Source organism: Gymnogyps californianus, chromosome 7 (assembly GCF_018139145.2).
Source record: "Gymnogyps californianus isolate 813 chromosome 7, ASM1813914v2, whole genome shotgun sequence".
Taxonomy (NCBI): Eukaryota; Metazoa; Chordata; class Aves; order Accipitriformes; family Cathartidae; genus Gymnogyps; species Gymnogyps californianus.
In genome coordinates, this window is record NC_059477.1 from 20,220,596 (window position 1) to 20,235,214 (window position 14,619).

General features: G+C 44.5%; 1 protein-coding gene across 1 annotated transcript in view; it reads left to right on the forward strand.

Annotated features, from left to right (window-relative positions):
• Positions 1 to 4,622: 4,622 nt before the first annotated feature.
• The window catches only part of SP3 (Sp3 transcription factor), a 36,391-nt gene continuing 26,394 nt past the window's right edge, over positions 4,623 to 14,619 (forward strand). The window contains exons 1-3 of the mRNA XM_050899993.1: positions 4,623 to 4,903; positions 5,224 to 5,348; positions 5,527 to 5,643. Of these exons, the coding sequence (XP_050755950.1) occupies positions 4,897 to 4,903; positions 5,224 to 5,348; positions 5,527 to 5,643 (249 nt within the window). The 5' untranslated portion in view covers positions 4,623 to 4,896. The remainder of the gene's footprint in view (positions 4,904 to 5,223; positions 5,349 to 5,526; positions 5,644 to 14,619) is intronic.

The following is a 14,619-nucleotide window of genomic DNA, read 5'->3' on the forward strand; positions in this document are numbered from 1 at the left end:
TGTGATGCCTAGGACTAGTAGCTAGATTCTTTTTCCTGTTTGCTAAGACTTAAACAAATTGGAAAGGAAGGCTGAAATTCAGAATGAAGTTGAATTCTAGTAAGTTTAATAGGTCTGATTCAGAACCTTGTAATTATCTTGATTTTTGTAGTACCAAGTAAATGTTTAGCACTTAGAAACCAAAACATATGGCCCTCCAGATTCTACTGAAATTTTAAACAGATGACTAAAGTAAAAGAAGGTACCTCAAATTCAAAAGGATACCTCCTCTGAATTGTTGGGTTTTGTGTCCTAGTTACTTTTTCAGGCATGAGATTTACAGATAATTATGCTTGTTGTCCCCTCAGTAAAGGCTGCATTTTAAAGTAGCTTGTTGAATCAAATCCCTACTGATTCTTCAATGTCAGTTTAAACCCAGCCTTTCAAACTAAAGCGACACGAGTCTCAGCTTTCCCAGTGGTACAGGACACACCACAGCAGAACGCATTCCTGCCCATCTTGTCCAGTTGCATTCTAGGCTTCAGCATGGCAAAAACACCACTTTACAAAGGAACGGAGTAACACGGATGTGAAAACTGAACTGGACCACATACCAACGACCCTTAAATAATACGTTCCTTTAAATAAATGCAGGGTCACCAATAGAAGGGACTACTAAAGACAGAAATAATATGTCATAACTCATAAGCTTCAAAGGAGTTTACAGACAGGAAAGACATTTCTAGTATAGCAGGCACTGTACTGGATGGAAGTTGTGTTAGGTGATGCACTTCCTTCTGGATTTGTATTGAACGGATACCCTCACAGAGACTGAGCTCCAAGACTTAAACCAATGAAATATAAATTACAGTGGCCAAATGCAGCATTGAGCTTACAACCGGCAGATGTTAAGTTTTAGCGTTCTTTCCAATCTGCATCTTATTCGATCTTTCAAAACCTTCCCTGAAGTTTCATCAGAAGCTGGTAGGCATCACTTCCTCTCCTGAACTCTACTGCTACTTACCGCAAAGGCTGCATCTCAGTTCTGAAACAGCTGCATTTTGGTATCTGGTGGAGGTATTCTCATTACGTAAAGACCAGTGTGGCTTTCTCTGTATCTGCGGAGCTCAAATGACAACACACCATTCTCAGCAAATGGACTGAGAATTCATCCCAGGACCTGCAGTTTACCACAGGCAGCCTAGAAGCAGGAGGCAAGGGCTTAAAGAGGCAAGGCTCTTTAATAATAAACTGGTCATGGTTAGTTTATTTAGATCACATACTGATACAGTACATCTGGTGGGTAATCTCAAGAAAGAGGAAACAATGGCTCCTCTAATTGGGCATGGAGCTCAACCTCTGTGGGGATATCAGCACAATGCTAACTCAGCAGGAAGACCACCACCTAACAGAACTTCCATCCAGTACGGATACAGTGATCTCCCCAATATATCCAGGATTTTTCTAGTGAACGTCTTGATGCTAACATATTGATAAGCAAAAAGCTACAAATAATGTCTTTTCTCATTTCCTTTTTTCCTTGAATTTTTTTTGTTTCTCATGTGTTCTTCATCTCCACTGGGAAGGTAAGTAACCACTTTATTTTTATTACCAATCAGTTTCTGTTTAACATTTCTGACTAAGTCTCTCCTTTACACCTCTTTTTCATAACAGCATACCTTTTTTGCAACTTTCTTGTAATTTATCTTATTTTTTAATAGTCTATTAATATTCTATTATGTTTTGCTTGTTTTTTATCTACATTTAATATTACCCTCACAGTGTCCCTCTAATTTTAGGTACTTGACTAGAAACAGTTGGTCCTCAACTAGTGTTGTGAAGCCTATATACATCCGAGTTTTACTGCACTGAAAGACTCTTTAATATATAAACCCAATCCCATTATTGATATTTCAATCCTTCCATGTTAAAGCACTGCAGTTACATCCCAAGCCTGCAATCAGATCCATACAGGTAAACTACTCTATTGACATCTCACTGAAGTCACAGAGCTCTCAACATACATCCAATTGTAGAAGAAAGACCAACTTGCATATTTAGTTTAAGTCCTAGACAACATAATCTTCCTAAAGCAAAATGCCACTGATAATGTTTGGCAATACCCTGCTAATTAGCAAGGGCCAGTTTTCTAATATAATTCCCACCTTCCCAGCATATGAACAGGAATTATTTCTCTTACACATCAATCTTTAAATGAACCACTTCCTAGGTTATCGGAAGTCCAAAGTCATTTGTAATAGTTCTGGCTCCAGGATGACACGCTATCATACATTTCACTAACAACTTCTGATATTGCAGAACAAATTGCAGATTTTATACCAGCTGTAGAAGACTTTTTTTTAGATATTACAGTAGTATTGTGGATCATGTAATCTTGCATTTTCATTTTCTCCTAAAATTTGCTTATGTGTATATACTGACTCATTTTTAAAGGTTGTGCATTTTAGCTTTTACTGGCTAAAAATTATTTCTGACATTATTATATTATGTCAAAATAAACGTGACTTCTGTTCCTAGTTACAACTTTTGCTTCTCAGAGTGTTCTGTTATTAAAATAAAAAACATGAATTGCAAAAAAAGCTTCCTCTCCTTTATGGCTATGTTATTTAACTTGCCAACAATCACAAGAGACCATGTAAGCAAATATAGACATTTTGAAATCAGAAGTGGGGTTTTTTTTTTTTTTAAACTACCCTGGAAAAAATGAATTGTGACAAACAGCTTTGGGATTAATTTACAACTTACTATTAAAAGTCACCTGAAGGCACTCTCAACATACCGGCAAAAGCAAATGGGCTTAAAATAAGACTACACATCACACAGTAAGAGCAATCTTCCACTGACAGGGAAGACACTGCAGTCTTCCTCCATCACAATTTCCTGATATTAAATTCACATTTTCTCAGTGTGTTTTTTCGTGTTCTGTAATAGTTTCTAGGCTAAGCCTGGGCAGTTACTGCAAGGTCATAGTGCTGGACTGATTAAAAAGCACTGTTTATTCTCTGCTCAGAGAGGCTGTTGAAAATCCTTACCATATTTCTGGGTTTCCTAGTTACTAACATCTCCATGGGTTTATCTGGGTAGCCTGTGACTTCAAATACTCAGCACAACTATGGACATATGAGACTATGCTCACTGTATCTCCTAGGTAATTCTCAGTGATAATTACATTAAATATTGTAACCGGAAAGTAGGTTTGAGTTCTTCAGTCCAATGCTTTTCAGCCTCATTCACAGACTTCCTGGAACACCACACGAAAGGTAACTAAGAAAAATTCATTCATCAGGGGAGTTCACAAACTAAAGGTCAAAATCACTGCCTCAGCCTATGCACTGTCCTATCACCCTGCACGTGCATTTGGACGCGAGGAAAGGCCAAGCTAAAGTTGTTCCCCTTTACACAAACCCTTCACAAGCTACATGGTGTAACAGAGAAACAGGCCCCACTAATAACCATTTCTATCTCATCATATACTTATATAATGCTTTAAACATATTTCCTGCCTTAGTTTAGCAATCCGAGCTCCCAGCTTCCTTTGTGTTGCATAACACGAGGGACAGAGCAGCGAACTGACGCTGAGGGAAATCTTACTAATTCCCCTTAACATGACTAAAATAAAATCTGCCGGCACAAACGCTCGATTTGCGCTAAGGCTTGGCTCCCTAGCTCAGAGCAGAGCACGTTGTTACCATCGACACTCCTGCTGGAAGGATGTGACGCGTTAAAATCTTACTCGCGGCCTTATCCTCGACGGGTTTTATTTTACAGAAGAGGTAAAGGAGCTTTTTAGATTCAGCCCGCCCGGGTCAGCCAGGTGCGAGCCCGCGACGGCCAGAAAGCTTATGCAACGGCCCGCCGGGTCGGCCATTGAGGTGTGGCTGCCGGGGCCGCGATGCCACCGGCCAGAGGCCGGCGCTGAGCCGGATTCCCCCGTCCCGCAGGAGGGGGCGGCCTGCCCTGCGGGCTCCGGCACCGGGCGGCGGCGCGGGGCCGCCGCCAGGCAGGGCCTGCCCGGGCGGCCGGCTCCCCTGGGGACGGCGCGCCGACATCTTAGCGCCGGCAGGGACAAAGCGCGGCGGCGGGGGCGCTGGCTGCCGGCAGGGCGCAGCTCGGCCGCCGCCCCGGAGCCGCGGCTGTCGCCAGCCGTGAGTGACACCCCCGCCGGGGAGATTTCAAACGAGCGCGGCCCCAGCCCGGCGCCTCCCGGGCACACGCGCACCGCGCCGCCTGCGCGGCGGGGGGGAACGGGGAGGGGGAGAGCGCCGCCGCCGCCGCCGCGCAGCTGTGCCTCTGCGCTGACCCCTGCGGCGCGGGCGGGCGGCCAGGCCCCGCGGGCCGCGTCCCCCCCCCGGCGCGGCGGCGGGAGAGCGCGGCGGCGGGGCCGCCTCCCCGCGGCACGGGGGCCGCGCGGGCCCGGGCCGGAGCAGGCCGCGGGCTCTCGGCGGGTCCCGCTCATTGTTCCTCGCACAAGCCCTGGCAAACAGGAAGCCGCCTCGGCATGGGGCGCCCCCCCCGCCCCTGGCGGGTGACTGGCAGGCCGGGCGGCCAGTGCGAGCGGCGGCGGCGGCGAGGCGCAGCCAATGAGCGCGCGCGCCCGGGCGTAGGCGGGAGTTCCGGGCTGGCAGGCGGGCGGGCGGGCGGCGGTGTCGGCCGGGCCCCCTCTCCCGCTGCAAGCCCCACCTTTCGGCTTTCCCGCACCGTCAATCAAAATAGGAAAAAAAACCCCGGAGTAGGCTCGGGCCGCCGCCGCCGCTTCAGCCCGTGAGCACAATAAGCATGTCCCCGGCGGCAGCCGCCTAGCCCCAGCCAGCAGGGCCTGTGTGCGAGCCAGCCAGCCTGCCTGCCTGCCTGCCTCCCGCCCAGCCAGCCAGCCAGCCGGCCGCTCGCACTCACACCATGACCGGTACGTACGCACCGACCGAGCCGCCCCGCGGGGCTCCCTGCTCCTGCTCCGGCCCTGCGCTTCCCCGCTCCGGCCCCGGAGCGTCCGTGTGCGAGCGAGGCGAGAGCGGCACTGAGAGCAGCAGCAGGAGGAGCAGGGGGAGGAGGGAGAAGAGGGGCAGGGGCAGCAGCACGGGGAGGAGGAGGAGGAGGAGGAGGAGGGCTCCGTGCGGGAGGGCGGGGGGAGCGCTGGGGTTAGGGGGGGGAGGGAGGGAGGGAGAGGGAGGGGGGTGATCGCTCCCGTCAGTGACTCTCCCCTCCCCCTCCCCGCTGTGCCCGCAGCTCCCGAGAAGCCCGTGAAACAAGAGGAAATGGCTGCCTTAGACGTGGACAGCAGCAGCCACAGCGAGTATCTCCAGCACGGCAACGGCGCCGCCTCGGCCTCCGCCGGGGCGGCCGCCCCCCAGGTAAGCGCAGGCCCGGCCGGGCCCCTTCCCCCCCTCCCCCGGGTGACACGTTGTGAGCGGGTGCGGGAGCCGGTGCCGCCGCCGCCGCTTCCTGTGTGCGCGTCTGCGAGGAGCCCGGTCGCTGTCCCGCACTAACCGCCACCCACTTTCTCTCCCTGAACCCGCCCCTTGTGGGTAGGACGCTCAGCCGTCACCGCTCGCTCTGCTGGCGGCCACCTGCAGCAAGATCGGCCCGCCGTCGCCGGAGGAGGATGAGGCCGCCGCCGCCGCCGCTGCCTCTCACTCTGCCGGAGCGGTGAGTGCCCGCCCCGCCGCTCTCGCACGGCCTGCCGGGGGGAGAGACAGCACAGCCAGCCAGCCCGCCCGCCCGGGGGGAGGGACGGGACACACGGCACTGCCCGCCCGGGGGGAGGGACGATAGCAGGGCCGACCTGCCAGGAGAGGGGTCCCCGGGCTCCCCTGCCTCTCCAGGAGGAGCCGGGCTCCCGGGAGGAGGAGGGAGCCTAGCTCCCCCCTCCCCCGCCATTGGGAGCGGCGCCTTCATTTACTTTCAAAAACGGGGGGAGGCGGGAAACCTCCCTCCCCCGGCCCTGGCACCGGAGCGGCTCGCTCGGCACCCGGCGAGGCTGGGAGGCATCTCACCTCCACCTGAGCGCACCCCCGGTATCCTCTCCTTAGCTGTCAGCCTGGAACCGCGCACCCAGGCAGGAACACAAAATGAAGGCTGGCTGTAGGGAAGGATGTAGTTAGAAGTAAAATGGCTGTTTAGAAGCGAACGCGGTGGTGGAAAGCTGCTTCCTGTATCGACGCTGTTTTTTCTAGGTGCAGTTATCATGCAGTCCCTCGTATTGCAAACCGAATTTCTGTCCTTATCTCTCATGCGCTGTCAGCTCTGAAAGGAGCCTTGATGACCTTGGGACCTTGTGTGATGAGATGGATCTTGCAGACTAGAAATGTATTTTTGTTGAATCTAGTTTAACAATCTCCATAACAAAAGCCTAATGGAGACTCGCATGTTCCTTAATTGGTCTAGCTAAACTCTCTTGTTGACATATGCTCATAAAGTTGAAAGAGATGGTGCATTGCTAAATAACTGGTAACTAAATATATCAGTATATTAAAAGGGAGTTCCAAAATATCTTTTAAAATGACGTGATGAAGTCTTTTTTGGCCTTAGTCCTTGGGAAATCACATATATTACCTCTAATTTTTTTTTTTAACCAAAAAAGTTTTAAAACAAGCAAAAAAAGGCTCTTTTTCTTTTTTTTCTCTTAAAGCAAGTCTTGTTTTTTAAACTTGCTGTACAACAGCCTTGTATGTTTTTAGGATCCTGCAAATAGGAAGAAAAACTGCAAAGCACTGTACTGGTGGACGAGTGGCTTTGGCAAGCTTTTAACAAATGTCAAAATGTTAATGATAATGTTAAGTTTACTAAATACTCGAGTGCTAAACTTTAAAATACTTTTCATCTGTACATTTCAGCTTACTTTACGTAAAGGGAGGCTGAAGCAAAATAGTTGTCTGAGGTCACGCAGCAGGTTGTAGACTAATGACAGAGCTCGAAATTATATTAAGATTCTGACCCCCTTTCAAGTGTCCTTTCTGCTGAACCTGTTTATTTTCTTAAGTAGTACGTTTTTAAAAATCTTTCTAGATGTTAAGTGCCTGATACCTCTAAGATTTGTTTCATAATGCCAGATGCATTCGGTGCTGAGAAGTGAAATGTTGGATCTGTCTCTTGCATAAACATATGTATTGAGAAATGAATGATGCTTAAATGATAGCTTGTTTTCCTATATCCACTTTAAGGTTGTTCTCATTTTAAAGCTGGAATTGTGCATCTTGAGGATGGGTTGATTGCTTAGCATGAGCAATGCTAGGTCTGATGGGGTACTAGAGTGCTAGTACAGGACAAATGGTTCCTGATAGTTCAAAATGGGCAAAGCGGTTTTGAAATAGTACTTCTTTATTCCTGTTAAATTCATCTGTTGGTATGTTTATGTATAAGGGGCTTTTCAGGGCAAGGCGGAAGCAATTCAAGAGAAGCCAAAATCTTAGTTAAAACTAAATATGAATATAAACTCACTACTTTTCATACATGCAGATAGGCCCCTCCTACATATCTGCTGTGGGTTAGGTTATAGCATTCTGGTAATTTTTACACTCCTACAACATAGCTCTTGAATGATTCAGAATATTTTGGGTGGAAACTAAATATAAATTGGAGGAGATACCTACAGTAGCTGAACTAGACACTGGAGTTAATTAAGATGACCTTAATAAAGGGAGGGGAGGGACTAAAGTCCCTGAAATATATTCCTTGTGAAAAACAGAATGCCAAAAGGGATTTAGTGCAATAAAGACTCTTTGTCTGGTCCCCTGAGTGTATCTTATTGGGGGGTGGAAGAAGGAGGGAGGAGCTAAAAAGGGTTAAATTGTAGGTACCTCGTAACTTATATGGAAAATGAAGTCTATATGCATGGACACAGACATATTGTCTTCCTGGGGTTTGTGATGCTCATCCCTTTCCCAGGAGTATAGATGAATCAGTTTGATGTCTGTATATGGGTGATGGTGCGCAATGTAGCGATGGGGAGGCAGCCCTTTCCCAGTATCTTCTATACTTGGACTGCAGTTCTGACTGCTGAGTGTCTGGTAGAACTCTCAAGCCATACAAATGGATAGTAGAAGTTAAAATAGGCATTTCCTTTTAGAAGCATTTGAAGAGCTTGCATGTATAAGGATAGCAGTGCTGTGTTTTGGGGGTTATTTTGTTAATGCTTTACTGACATTCACTTGGTAGGAACTGGCAGGGCTGGAGCCAGTATACTAGGCTAGCCAGTTATTGCACACTGCTTTCCTGGCTGAAATGGCATGCTGCAGCTGCTCCCCAAGAGACCAGCAGTATGATTTAAAAGGAACAGCAACAACAAAACTCCCATAGGAATGCAGGGAATATTGCATGTCTGGGATTTGGGGAAGAGCTGGAGCAAATGTGATTGTGTTTGCTGCGATCTAGTTGGCCCTGTTTTAAGCCCAGGGGTTGGACCAGATGACCTTCAGAGGTCCTTTCCAGCTGAAAGTATTCTATGATTCTATGTTGGTATCTGAATCCAAGCCTGGTGTTTGAGTGGACGCCACTTTTATGCCACTGAAAGGATTAGCGTGGAAATAAAAAGACTAATGAAAGTGGCAACTGCTTGATGTGGAAAGCAAGTGAAGAAGACAGTTGACAGAACTAAACTCAACCCTGTTCTCCCTTCCATCCTGTCAATGAACTGGGCAGGCTGTCCCTAGTCCACAAGGTTTTCAGCTCGGCCCAGGATTCTGGTTAGAGCTATATTTGCTTTTGGATGACAAAATACTAGCAGGCATTACTGCTGATCTCGTCTTTGTGTGTTGATGGAGATTGCAGTCTTTCAGCTTAGGCTTTGACACTGTGATTTATTCTGCCTACGATCATCCGACACCAGTGCTTTGTGTTTTGCCTGCTGGTGTTTGGTTTTAATGTAGATGGCCTTGAGTTTGTGGCTTGCTTACCTGAGAATCTTTTCCTTGGTTGCCATGCTGCTGCATCCATGGTTGGTTCAAATGCTTGCCACGGAAACTTCCCCTCAAATATTGCTGCCTGCTGGTATGTGTGAAAGCCTTGCTGGGATGGTATGTGCTACTGCCTGACCTAGGATGACAGCTCATATGTTTTGACCTCTCTGGATGTCTTTCCCTCTCTTGGGAATTTAAAGTCTGAGAAGTTTTAGTTTGGGTCTTGCTTTTTCACTGTTTATCATTGACTAATAATTCTACTTTAAACTTTCATATCTGGGATTCTTTTTCATTTGGTTACAAATACTCTAGTTTCATTCCAGTTTAAACATCTGCAAAGATTTTAGCATTAGGTGAAAAGGAGAAGCAAAGCAGAAGGTGGCAGAGTCGTGCATAGGGGAGAAAACAAAAGAGGAAACAGATTCTAAAATTTAGGTCCAACATAGTCTTGATGGTCAGTTGTATGGTTGTCACATGATCAGATGATTGTTTAAGAAGCTACAAAGTTGAGATGATAACCAGTTGTTTATGTTCTCTTACTTTATTGCAACACAAAGCTAAAGACGCTCTCTGGAACTATCATGCTCCCAAGGGCCATTCTTATGGTTGTGCTGGGCATGACTGGGATAGGTGAGGATACAGTGCAAGATTGATGGGAGTGCGGGGTGGGAGGACTGGAAGGCAGGTGAATTGAGAAAAATGGCAGGCTGGCTGAGAAAACCGTTGGCTCTGACAGCCGCCAAAGAATGGGAGCTGTCAGAGATGACTGCCCCAATTGTGGTATGTAGTTGCACCTAGTGCGCTGCAGGCTGCCCTGATTCTTTAGCCTTTAAAAAAAGAAAAAAAGCGGGGGGAGTGATTTATTTGTGTTGTTGCTTACCAACAATATGTGGAAAACATTCGGAGAGGTTAATAATTAGCAATGTGGGGAAGATGAGTATTGTTTCTTTGCTGTAGACAAAGCATTTGTGTGTGTCTTACAAATAAAGGTTGGAGTGTTATAAGACTGCTTTGGCGTATCTTGAGCTTTAGAATTGAGTGTCAGTGCTTCGCAGAACTTCATGAAAATCTGGAATTCCAGTTTGTTTATGCCTCAGAACATTAACCATCTGAGATGCAACTAGCTTAACCTAAGTTTAGGTGGAAATAGTAATAGTGCTGATAGGATAGAGAAATACGAAGGCATTTTATATTTCATGTTTTCCACTAGGCAAAAATATGGATGAATGCCATGTGTCAGAGTTATCCATACTTCTCAGTTGTCTGGCCTATGTGATGGTTTTGAGGAAGCTCAAAGTTATTCTGACATCCATTTTCTTCTTTATGGGTGATAATATAGCTTCCTGATGCTAAGTTTTTTGGCGTGAAGAGATGCACCAGAATGTGTTCAGCCACCATAGAAGAGTCTGCCTGGGATTGTCTTGCTTCTCTCTGTTTTATACCTTTGCAAAACAGAGAAGTTTCAGGTAGAACATAGTGCCTAACAGTGTTTCCCCTGCTGCAAGCCAGAAGCTCACCTTTTAAAATGTTCTTTGATTTTCACATTCCAATTATGTCTTCCTAGTGCCGGATCAGAACCAAGAGTAGAAGTTCTTTTACAGGTGCTTTAAGGATGTTCTTAAAAAATTTTGTTTTATTTCTCTTTACAGTTTTAGAGAAAGTAAGAAAATATATGTTTTAAAACATTTCCATATTTGAAGACAGCATAAAACAAAAAGTTCTGTCTCTGATATTTAAACATTAGTAAGAAGTGTAAGATTTCATCGAACAGTTGAGGCTGGTAAGGATCTCTGGAGATTGTCTGGTCCAACCCCCTTGCTCGAAGCATGGTCAATGAGAGCAGGTTGCTCAGGACTGTGACCAGTGGGTTTTGAATATCTCCAAGGATGAAGACTCCACAACCTCTCTGGACAGCCTGTTCCACTGTTTGATCACCCTTATGGTTAAAAAAAAAAAAAAAAGTTTTTTCTTATGTTATGGGGGACAGAGTCAAAAGACTGACTAAAGTAGCGATAAGTAATATCCCCTGCCTAACCCCATCTACCAAGCCAGTCATCTCATCATAGAAGGTTGTCAGGTTAGTTAAGCATCATTTCCCCTTCCTAAGTCTAGGCTGACTACTTCTGATCACCTTATTTCCCCCCCCCAGGTTATTTTCAAGGTTATTTGCTCCATTGCCTTCCCAAAGATCAAGTTGAGGCTGATTGGCCCCAGGCCCTCTTTCTTGCCCTTCTTGATGATTTGGTAGAGCCTTCAGCACCTGAGTTGAAGGCATGAGGAAAATGAACCATTTCACACAAACTTCTATGCAAAATTCTAGTTTGGCATGCAGTTTAATATAGAGATTAATACACATATATAGATTAATAATTAATAAACAAATGAAGTTACATACAATCTAGTTAAAAATGCCTCCTTGTTGCCATGTCTCATTCCTGAATACTGCAGCTTTCTTGTTTCTACTTATGTCAGGGATGTTGTATTGTCCTAATTTAGACAGGTTCTGAACTTCTGCTGATTAAAACCAAGCTATTTGGGTCCAGTTGTCCATCTCAAGCAAAAAGATATAGATGTTCCTTAAATGAGACACAATTAAATGTTAGATATATTTCACCAGACTGGAATTGTCTTTTAAAATAACATTTTAAGCTACCGCACATAATACTTTTTCCCTGAAACATTCTTCGATTCTCTAAACTTTTGACAAATTTTGGGCAAATGTATGTCTCTGAATTGAGTGGCTTCATTGGCAGAGGGCTGAAACATGCAACAGAATTAATTTGCCTTAACAAGCAGCTTTGTGTCAGCTGAACCACAGTGACTGATGTTGAACGTGTTTTTAACTTATGGCAAATACACGATAGAATGTATTAGCTCATACCTTAATGAAAGAGTTGAAGCAAGTGCATTTTATCTTATATTTGTAATGACCTAAGAATGCACAGATAGTTTACTGTAGCTTGGTAAACACATGGTATTAAACTCATGCATTAGAGCCCTAACTCTTTCATAAAACAACAATTTGGATGAGGCAGTGGCCAATCTTCTTCATTAGGTATGTGATTTTTAAATGTTTAGGAGCTCGTGACTCATTATCTGTCCACCTCTGCTCGTTTTGCTGATGCTTTTGCTCCAGGACTAAATGGGGCAAAAGTGACTTCCTGAAAAGTGCAGCAAAAAGCAGTCCACAATAGACCGGCACAGATAAACGTTTGGTAGTTCTTTAGCAATAAAATACTGATGGCTAATGGTATGTGTCCAGTTGATCACATTTGACATGTTGAAATGCAGGTGTCTACAACATATATCAGTTCTTACAGGGATGTTTCTCCCCTTTCCGATTTTACTTTGGTGAAGGATGTTTTATTTTTTTCAACCCAAGTCCCATCCCTCAACATGGTTTAGATCACTTTTTAAAGGTAGTTTATCTTCTGTATGTGTTTCTCTTATCTCCTTCCACATTTGACTTAATGTTGCTTTAATTTTCTCTAAACAAATTGAACAGGACAATTATTAGATTTTTATTTATCATGACCCCTCATTCTTCAGGGATGAGAATTTCGGCTCACAGAGATCTCTTTATTTTACAATTATACAAGGCTTGTCAAAGAATCAAAAGACAGGCTGAACAGCGGTTGTTGCTTCCACTCTTTGGTGGTACTTGACCTTTCTTCAGGTGGACGTATCATTTGATTTTAATTCTTCCCGTGCCTTGTGCCAGCTACTCTCTTTGCTCTGTTCCTGTCTCTTTCTCTTGTTTCCTGATACTGCTTCCAGTGAACTCCCCGTTGCTTCCTGTTCTCTCCTCTTTGGCTGAGTAGTGCTAATGCTGAACTTTCCTCAGATCTTTGTCCCTTCCTCTTGACACAGAGCCTTTGGATTGCAACCATCCAGCCTTCTCTTAAAGGAGCAGCTTCCAAATAACTGCTGTCTGAGTATCAGCTGATAAGGAAAAGAACTGTTGCTTTATCTCTACCCTCTAAGTATTTTTCACGGATGGCTGAGAGACAGCAAACAAACTCTGGTCTGTTAGGACTGCGCTGTAAAGATCAGTAAGCGAGTGGGCTGTCGATGTTGCTCCTCATACATCAGTGGTAGAACTTTGAGTTACTACAAAAATGCTTAATTGCTTGAGGATGCAGTGAAAAGTTACTACTCTTTTTAGTAGGAAAAGGAGTCCAAGAAATGTCCTGCTAGCTCAGCAGACTTTGAGAAAGGGTATAACAGTCAAGCTTGTTATGACAGGTTGATGACCAATTGAGGTTAGAGATCATCCTCAAATACTCTTTACCATACAGGTTTTTTTCATGCTTTAATACTAGTAATTTTGATAGCTGCCAGATAGCCTCTTGAAAGCCTCACCTCTTTTTGCCCCTCCCTCCTCATGATTCATCTGGTAGTGTCTGATATAGCCAGCTGTAAGAGCAACATGTGAATAACAGGCATTTCATGTACTATGTGTAGCAATAGCTTCATATCCACGTGCATGGCTACCCTGAAATTCTCCATGGACTGACAAGTGCATCTACTAAGAGTGGCTCTACTGAGCTAACACCCTTACAGAGCAGGATTTGAGGGAAGATTTCACTAGATCATTAAAAGGTGAGGAGAGATGCATGCCCAACATGAAAAGGGCAAAGGCCGTTGAATGGCGATACGGAAATCAACATATGTTTGGGGAGGAGAAGAATAACGTAGGTCATTTCCATATCATGGAGACAGGTTCCCTTTGAACTATTTCTGTGGAGGATACTCATATGTGTCGCGTATGAGTAGACATAGACGTACTATTGCATATTAGGTCAGTGCAGTTATAGCCTAAACATTCAACATTTGCTTGTACATAGTCTTAAATCAGTGAGAAATTGTATCAGACTTGTAATGGTTCCCATTACTTTTTCTTTCTCTCTTGTTCTAACAGATACTATCAGCACATTATGTTATGCATTTGTTTTATAATGGCACACATTAAACATGTAACAATCATATTTTTGTTTTGTTATTTTCTGACCGATGTTTACCTATGGCTTTTATGGGTCTTCTGATACTTTATAAAACCTTCAGTTAATAAGTATTTATATACTAGTGAATTGAGTAGTTATGAACTTTCTTAGCAGCATTTCAGCAACCGGTACCTATGTGTAAACAATATTAAACACAAGAATATAAAGCTAATGTGGTAGCAGAGGAAAATGGAATTTTTTGCCTTTTTCTAGATAAGATGGTGTGATATGGAATATTGCATAATTTTTTTCTAATCTCATAAATTATAAGCTTGAAAGACTAAAGGATTTAAATATATTCTTTAAATGAAAGGCTAATCAGTATAAGAGGAAAAGAAAATAATAAAATGGAATTACCATTACTCCTTTTTCTCTTTCTGATCCTTGAAGCATTAAGGCCATAAAATTATTTTTGTTCTGGTGATGCTGTATCTATTTACTAATAAACTACCTGAAAGATTATATATATCTTTGAGGGCAAAAGAAGGCTAGCATTCTTTTTTTATTTGCAATTATTATTTGTACAGCTCTTGAGAGGAATTTAGAACCAAGATGTGTGTTTCCTTATTGAAAATGAAGCTTGCCAAGCACAGTAAAACTATTTTTTTAATAAGTACTCAGACTTAAATAGATTATTTTTCTTGTACATGGAAACATTTTAGTGTCGCAGCTCAGAATAGGGTAAGAAAGTGAAACTAGCAAAGTCCTAGCCTACGCTGTGGACT